At 36.4% G+C, this 9,026-nt stretch overlaps 1 protein-coding gene across 2 annotated transcripts in view; it reads left to right on the forward strand.

Moving 5' to 3' along the window:
* LOC149267516 (uncharacterized) overlaps positions 1 to 4,969 on the forward strand; it is a 47,304-nt gene extending 42,335 nt beyond the window's left edge. The window contains exons 6-9 of one of the 2 annotated variants that reach the window (XM_089433320.1): positions 2,910 to 3,001; positions 3,314 to 3,508; positions 3,637 to 3,773; positions 3,870 to 4,969. In XM_089433320.1, the coding sequence (XP_089289446.1) occupies positions 2,910 to 3,001; positions 3,314 to 3,508; positions 3,637 to 3,773; positions 3,870 to 4,194 (749 nt within the window). In that variant the 3' untranslated portion in view covers positions 4,195 to 4,969. The remainder of the gene's footprint in view (positions 1 to 2,909; positions 3,002 to 3,313; positions 3,509 to 3,636; positions 3,774 to 3,869) is intronic. The other variant, XM_089433321.1, reaches the window with a different exon arrangement.
* The last annotated feature ends 4,057 nt before the right edge of the window (positions 4,970 to 9,026 follow it).

Consider the following 9,026-nt stretch of genomic DNA (forward strand, 5'->3'; position numbering starts at 1 on the left):
AGGGTCCAGGATCCACGGATCTGTGTATCTGATCCAGATCTGGCTAGAACCGGCAAAAATATGCCTTAGCGGAGTATCCATGAAATTCAGAATCGTATCCGGATGCCCAGTAATGGATCCTGACGACAGAGCCGGATCCTTAACAAAAATCAACGAATTTAAAAAATTAAAAGCCAGTTTTTACAATTCAGGTTTTGTCTTGTCTTGATTTGTGTCTTGGTTGGCCACAACAACGAAGCAGTGAAGCAACAACGGAGGAGGAAGCAACAGTGAAGAGGCAGTGGAGGAGGCAGCGACGGTTTGTAAGTTGACCGCAACGGTGAAGGCACAAGTTTGTAGAGCTTTGAGAGCAGGTGAGCTTTGTAACTTGGCGGCAACCGTTCATGGACAAAACATCAACTTCTTCCTCATCGTCGTTCATAGGAAAGAAAATCTGGCGATATTATATTCATTGCTTGAGAGTATTGTAATTTACAAAGCGTCTTACAGAACGGTGTTCAGAAAGACTTGCATATTATGTAATTCTAATTAACTCGAGTATTGTAATTAAATTATAATGTTATTATGTGTAATTATAGAAATATAACTTAGTGTGTAAATATTGTTAACTTAGAATGAGACTCAAGAGTATTTTAATTAAATTATAATGTTACTTAGAGACTATAGCGATGGATTGATGACAGATGTTTCTATTAAATATTATAATATCACATTTTCTACCTGTTACATTAAAATATTATAATAATTAAAATATTAAAATTATATATTAAATTTATACATTAACATTAAAATATTAAACTTGTATATTAAATTTTTTAAAATTTTAAAATATTATTATATTTTTTTGTACTTGACTTATCCTTGCCGTATCCTGGTAACTTAGTTGAAACGTAACATATTGTTACATTAACAAATTGAAAAAATACAAGTTGGCTTCATCTTAAACAACACTTCTATCAAGAGATGGTTAACCAAGAGAATAAGAGATTAAGTGGAGAAAGACATCATAGTTCCCCTAACGGCTAGTGCATTTACATTTCCAAATGCACCACTCCTTGTGATGAATGAAGTAAATTGGTTCTTCAGCTGTGCCAGTTCCATTGAATTAGAGCAGATCTTTGATGTTGCCGTTCTAAACCCATTGGCCACCTCATTAGCTTTCCCTCTTTTTACCCCCAAATTTAGCAAAGCATGCCTTATTATAGTACTTCTGATTTAAGGCACACGCTAAACTATGGAGAGGGATGTTGTATTTGTTCCATCTATGAATGATTGTCCTTTGTGTTGCCAAACAAAAGAGGTTCGTTCTATTTGAGAAGTTGTTAGAAGTATTTCTGACATGATCATTTCTTGTAGATATCACCCAATATATGTAATATCTAAATAACAAATTTTCGACAAATCAACAAGAGGATCTATGATGGAAACAGAAATCCCGAAGTTAATGAACACAGCCTACAATCTATAGATTGGGGGTACAGAACTTACCTTAAGGCTTAACCCAGTCATTGCTAGTGAGTGCTTAGTGTTGCCTAGATGGTGGATCGTTGATCCTGGATATGGAAACCCTTGATTGGTGCACAGTGGAAATCTTCCTTCACTTTGAAAACACTTCTCAACGCCCCCAGCTTCTCACACAATGTTAAATCAACAGTATGTGGGACCCTCTAGAGACCTCCCCCATGCCATTTGTCATAATTTTTATTTGTTGTTTTAACTTGAGTTTGAAGGTGCTGATAGGGATTGGTTTCCATGGGAGGAATTGATTCCCAATCTTTAAGAATTGGTTCCTCCAATGGGAACCAAATCCCCTAGTATTCAAACCAAATCCTATCCCAGGATCCAAATCCTAAATGACAAGATTTAGATCCAATAACTAGAAACAATTGACCACATCTTGACGAATTAAATTTGGATCATCAATTGCCTGTTTCCCTGACAATTCAAATCTAGTTATGGGGCTAGGAAGATAGAATTTTGTAACAGTGGCTAAGACTGTTTCTCAGGTTGAGGATCATGTTTTCTATTGCTTGCAATGTTTCTCTTTTCTTCAGCAAATAAAGCAACATCATGTCTTCAGAGTTTGCAAAGATGTTTGACTGGGAGTGAAAACGACATTGCTATACTAGACAACAAAAAACTAAGACTGAATTGGTAGCTCCTCCTTCAATACAAACACCAGCTTCCTTTATTCTATTCAGTGGCCAAGAATCAATGATTTATCCCCATCGTGAATGATGGTTGGATCATTGTATGACGACTGTTCCCTTGTCATTGCTTTTATAATGATATGCCGGTTTGGTTCCTTTAATTCCGGCAGCTGTAGGTATTCAATTATTTGGATTCTTTGATAGTGGCAACTCCCTTTTGATTTGACAGTGACTCAAACTATGACATGATGGTTCAATGTCTGCTCTATGCGGACAAGGTGAATTGATGGTGTTTGTCACTTAGATACGGTGGGTCTTTGAAACAACCTAACAATCAATCAATGTCTTTCACTAAAAAACAGTACTTGGGCTTGCCGCTTTGACATCATATTAGAAGAGCTAGATCTTAATAACAAAACACTAGATAGGGTTATGTCGTTGAGCACATGTTAGAGATTACACAATAACAAAATATAATAATAAAGAAAATACTTCATCCATTATAACTGCCTCTTATATAGAGATCAAGAGGGGACTTATTTGTCAAAAACCCTAAAGGCTGATAATAACTGGGAAAAGCTATCTTCTAGCCTAAGTCAGTAAGATGACATGACCACAAAGCTAAACCTTGTATTCTTACGATCTTATGTCATCTATTTGACTAGAACATTGTTTCTCTTCTGTGTGGAATCTTATTTATGAGCATTTAGATTGGTATAAGAATTAGTTAAACTGATTAGTTTTATTTTTGGCTTTCAGGTCTGAACACTGTTTACCCAGGTGATATCATTCCCTTTACAAGAAAGCCTCTCTTTATTATCATTGATAGTGCCAACAGTAATATGTTCAAGGCAGGTCATCAACTCGATGCTTTTCTAAATATTCTTTTTCCTTTTTATGAGGAGTAGTTTCATGGAAAAGTCAGTATTTTTAAGCTTTTTAGAACTTCTTTCCCTTACACACTCAACTGTTAGCCATGTGACAGTGTTGCGGAAGGTTCTATTCTCTCTCTCAGAAAGATAGTTATGTTTAACTAGTGTTTACATTGGCAATGATTAAATGCTTTATCATATGGCTATCATTGTTGGTTCTTTTGAGTCTGTTTACCTATTTTGGTCGTTTACAGACATTCATATAATTCCTTTCTTCCATTCTTTCTTTAGCAGGTCATCAGTGGTGCAGAACGAGGGGAGCCAGCTGCATTATTCCTTTCCCCAATGGCGCAACCTACCTGTGTGAACACAACCACAGATAGTTCTCGATATCAAAGTAATGGGAGTCTTTTTACATTTTTCCTTACATCTCCCTTACCAGCTTTCTGCAGACTGGTTGGTCTCTCAGCAACCAATCTAGGCATGGTGAGTTTTGGTACTATCTATTGCAAATTGGTGTTAATCTGTTGAGTTTCTCTACATTAAAGATCGATGCCATGCAACTCTCGAGTTTCGATAATACAATAAATCACATATTTTCTGGAATCTTGTAGGGTGTCTATGATCAAGCAGACAAATTGCTTTCCTCTTTCTTTTCAGAATGGGGAGAGGTCCTCGCAACTTCTAACTCACTTGACGTGGTGTGGGCACGCCTCCTCTCGGATCCTTTCTTAAAGCGCCTGATTCTCAGGTTTTAAACTCGTACTGTTCTTGTGGGATGCAATCCTAGCATAAATATGCTTTACTTTTCTATTTTTTAGTAACAAGTCTAATTTTATATGTTCAGGTTTATTTTTTGTCGGGCATGCTTTTCTCTGTATTCCCCATCTTCCAAAAAGAAGGAATGTATACCGGACTGCCTACCTCAGCTTCCAGAGGAGGTCATACCAGGTTCACCAGCTGTAGAAGCTTGCATATCCCAACTTGCAAGCAGCTTTAAAGTGGTAAAGCATTTTAGATTTTCTGTAAGCATGTCCATTTCAGAAGACACTGGAGCTGAAAGCCAGCAAGATGCTGATTGTGCTTCCAGTGAATATAACAGTAAAAAAACTTCAGATTTGAATATTACGGAGATTGAAGAGCAGAAGTTTGCGGATGAAAATGGCCACTAGGCATACATATGAGCATATAACGGGTGAATCAATGAATTAAAAGTGCTTGGAGCTGTATGTTAACAGAATTCTGGTGGATGCTAGCTTATTCACAACATTGCAAGGATGGATTGCAGGCATTGTTGACTGGATGAATCTTGAAAGACTATCAGGGTTTTATACAGCCATTTGTGACCATACATGAAACTGTCTACAGTGCAAACCTATCTTGAAAATAGTTAATTATCATTTGACAGCAGTCGAGGCAACATGCCATATATTTACGGCTTTTCTTAGCATCTTGTGGTTGATTATCTCTGGAAATGAAACCTTAAATGACATGGTTGGATTCATGGGTATATCAGGACATTGAAAGCAGTTGGGTACAGTCTAAAGTGATGCTGTTAGATGCAAAGCACAGCACAAATATCAAGGATTTGGGTTTGGTCCCACTTGACGACTTCATGATCACAACATTAACATATTTCATTTTTCTGTTCTTTGTGGTCTAACAGGCTTTAAAAGATCATTTAATGATCTTGAACATTGTTAAACTATTTCTTATTTGTTCACAGGATTAAGCATTTCATACAGACTAAGGGTTTATCAGGCAGGGTGTTGGATGGTTACAAAAGCTCGCCTTTTCTAAGCTTTGTTTGGGGGGAGATTGGAGCGTTCTCCTCAACTGAGTCAGCTTGAACAGTTGAGAATGTGTTATTTTGGTGCCGTTGGAGCACTCACAAACAGCTCCAATTGTAGTTTACTGGATATAATGTGAAGTGGTGCATTTTTTTGATCTTTTGTTTTATTTCTAGAGTTTAAAAACTTAGACAGAAAGGCTTTCTTAACTGATCGCGTATACTGAATTTCACAGTGTGTATGTAAGCACGGCAGAGATTATAAGAGAATGATCCTTAAAAATCCCTTTGTCATGGTGTGGATCGGACATGATTTATGTGGAAGAGTTTGGTAGAATGATTATCAAATTGCTTGGAGTTTCGAGTGGACAAAGGTTTTTTTTACAGGATAACAGTCCGTTATATTGTGTGTGTTATATACACGGCGAGAATAGGCTTATGGAGCCGATAGGAAGTCTAACGTTACCTTTACCTTCACAGGTACACAACCCTTGATTAGACCTGCATTGCCGTTAGAGAGTAATTAACTCTATAGTGACAGATAGGATAAATATGATCTTTAATTAAATGTTTTTTATGGATAATTAATGTTGTTTAGGAGTCAGAATTTATATCTAGACATTATTAAACCTAATTAAAGTAACATATATGGTTTTTTAAGCAGCACAGTGAAATCCGTTCTTTTAATTTTCGGGTTGAAACGCTGCCTATATCACTTCATCGAACAAAATATGACATCATAGGTTAGAGAAATTTATGCCTTGAAAAATCAAGCATATGGATCTGCACACCAAGCGAAAGTGATGCAATATAATGATAAAAGATTGATTTTTACTTAATACAAAAATATATTTCACCATTTTATTCTTCTCTGAACCTCTGCGATACCAATTTTATGAAGTCTACATTTGACAACAAAAGCCCGCGTGTGATCAGAATCCATTCAAGTTTGCCTTCAAAGGAGTGTGATTTATCGATGAATTGGCACCTTGATAGCGGATGTTCCAAAGGGTTCTCTATCCCCCACTTCAACTAGTGGTAATCTCGGAGAAGTGCCTTGTCATAATATCGTAACGGTCTTAAACACATGCCACTAAAATATGAGAATATACTCTGCAAGAATCACGCGACAAAGTCTTCTAACCAAATTGCTCTTTTAATTAAGAGCATGAACTACAGCATTGGGTGCTTGTGACCTCACAAATCCCTCGAGAAAAGGCCCCCTTATTTGGCAAACTGTTGCCAATAAACCTCGAGACAAACCGATCTATCCATACGAGAATGGAAACCTAGAGGATGGAGCATCCAAGTGCCCACACACTACTAGGGAAAAAAATTCAGACCTATCTTGCCACGTAGTGCACACCCGATTAAATAGGACAAAGCTTGAGCATTTCCAATTATGTTGGACAAGTGGAAAATTCTGATCATTTCCAATTATGTTGGACAAGTGGAAAATATTGATGGAGCATCCAAGTGCCCACGTACTACTAGGGAAAAAAATTCAGACGCAACTTGCCACGTAGTGCACACCTGATTAAATAGGGCAAAGCTTGAGCATTTCCAATTATGTTGGACAAGTGGAAAATATTTCAATATCTAGAGTGTGTTTAGTATGCACAATCCAATGCCAAAAAAATGACTTGCCACTAGGCATCTCCCACCAATGCATAGACCACTCATTTTCTTGCAAGAACTCTTGAGTCTCGTGCTTTTATGTTTGGGAGTCCCAACCCCCATGGTCCCTCAGCGCTGTACAAACATTCCATGCCACCGAGCTTGCTTAAAGACAAACCTTCGAAAATCCACTTTACTGATTAAAGCATCGCTCTGAAACATTGAGGAAAACTTTTGAAAACGCACTTCAGTGATTAGTGCACTGTTTGAAACGAAACAAATGAGGAAATAATAGATGTTTCCAACGGTCGAAGTTTGGGCACCGTTTTTACCTTGTAAAAGAAAGATAAAGGTGATTCTAAGGTAAAGTTTTTCTTGTTTAAACATAGTCATGATTAAAAAAGATTTTTGCAAGGATTAATAAATTTGTTATAATTCAAATGAAGTGTCGCTTTTGTTCCACAAGAAAGATCCCGGGTCTATCCACTAACAACCATTACTTCTCTATCCACTAACAACCATTGCTTCTGCCTTTGTGAAAAAGTGTCAAAAGCATAAGAAAGTCCCTCTACCATTACTTTTCTATCCATTGACAACCATTACTTCTGCCTTTGTGAAAGTGTCAAAAGCACAAGAAAGTCTCTATCCACTAACAGCCATTACTTCTGCCTTTGTGGAAGTGTCAAAAGCATAAGAAAGTCCCTCTTTTGATTTGATTGGATTGTTTGGTCAATTCAATGGGTAATTAGCTAAATGGACATCGGAAATTAAGAAAGTCCCTTTACCATTACTTCTCTATCCCACTAACAACCATTACTTCTGCCTTTGTGAAAGTGTCAAAAGCATAAGAAAGTCCTTCTGATTTGATTGGATTGTTTGGTCAATTCAATGGGTAATTAGCGAAATGGACATTGGAAATTAAGAGTGTCTTTACCATTAGGGAAAGACATCTTTGATCTAAGTCCTTTCTCCTGATTAGATTGGATTGTTGAGTCAATTCAATGGGTAATCAGCTAAATGGACATTGTTGGGGTCAATTCAATGGGTAATCAACGAAATGGACATTGGACGTTAAGAGTGCCCTTACCATTAGGGAAAGACATCTTTGATTTTCTGGTGTACAACAATCTCCAACAAATTACCTTAGGTCATCGGGCCTAAGGCATTTCCAATGATTATATAAGAAGTAAGGGGTCACAAGCCAGCCAAGGGTGACGGGGAATTTTCCCATTATCATCAACAAACCTTCTACAAAAATTTAGGATTACATATAAAAAAAACCTCCTAGAAATAACCTTGAACATCTCTCATTATCATATATGGTAACAACCTCCAGCAATAACTTAGGGCATATTCAATGTTTTTATACAGGGAAAACGGGTGTTCTTGCTGAAAATAAAATGTGGATGTCGTCGTTATATAAATAATATAACTGTATGTTGATGATAACTCTTTGATCATTAACAAAGTTTGTCAAGATTTTTAAAATAATAGATTTTACATAGTATCCTTCTTCATTTCCAACTTTTATGTATATGAGTAATGTCTTATTTCACTTTCACCTTCATATTATATCTTTATAATAAAATTTAAACTTTAATTATTATAATATATGAAGAATGAAGTTGCATTTAATTTTATTTGATAAAATTTTATACATATTTGACAAAACTACATATATACATTAATAATCAACAATACACATTCATTATCAGATTCATCATCTATATTTTATTAAATACATTTTTATTCTATTATATTTTTGCTCAAATATCAAACCCTTTCTAACTTTTGCCATATAATAGGATATGATTATCTGTAACTTTCCTTTATTTCCTTTGTCCAAAGCTTGGCAATAAAAACAGGGGGCAACTAATCGTTGTGCATCTCCATGTACCGACTCTCTATGAACCCCTCTAGGGATGACTTCGGCCAAAAACGTTTAAATGGACTGACTCTCTATGAACCCCTCGAGGGACGACTTCGGCCAAAAACGTTTTAAAGCATTGTGGAACACTTTCATACCACCTCTATATTAGCTTGCTCGTATAAATCAAAATGTTTTTGTTTTAAGAAATGTGATTAGGTATAATGAAATTCTACCTTTATACCAATTCTCCATTAATTCTCATATTTAGATACCACCTTAATACCAACTATCTGTTAAATCTTTTTAATTTTCACAGACCAACTGATGGATTTTCAGACCACAGGTTTTTCACATACATAATTTTTCCTTAAAAGACAATGAGAAACATGATAAACAATTCGATAGGTCAACATTAATGTTAGAGTGAGTAACATTAATATTAGGGTAAGTAAGAGGCATGATGGTAAACCACTTTCTTACCAACTCTCCTTTTTCTGGACGTGTTTGATGAAACCGCCATTTTAATTGGTTCTCCGGACGAATGCATGTAATCGCTTCTTAATACATTTTCAAATATGCAGTCCCACCATGTCACATTAGCTTGTAGAATTCTACAGGAAGACCACCAGGGCTTGGAGACGGTCATCTGGAGTGATTGCGGAGTGGCTTCGTAATATTCAAATGCCCTAATCAGAAGCAACCTCTCTCAAGGAATAACATAAACAACC

Source organism: Pinus tabuliformis, chromosome 6, assembly GCF_031772625.1.
Source record: "Pinus tabuliformis cultivar Carrire ecotype Pingquan chromosome 6, CPIR1, whole genome shotgun sequence".
Lineage (NCBI taxonomy): Eukaryota > Viridiplantae > Streptophyta > Pinopsida > Pinales > Pinaceae > Pinus > Pinus tabuliformis.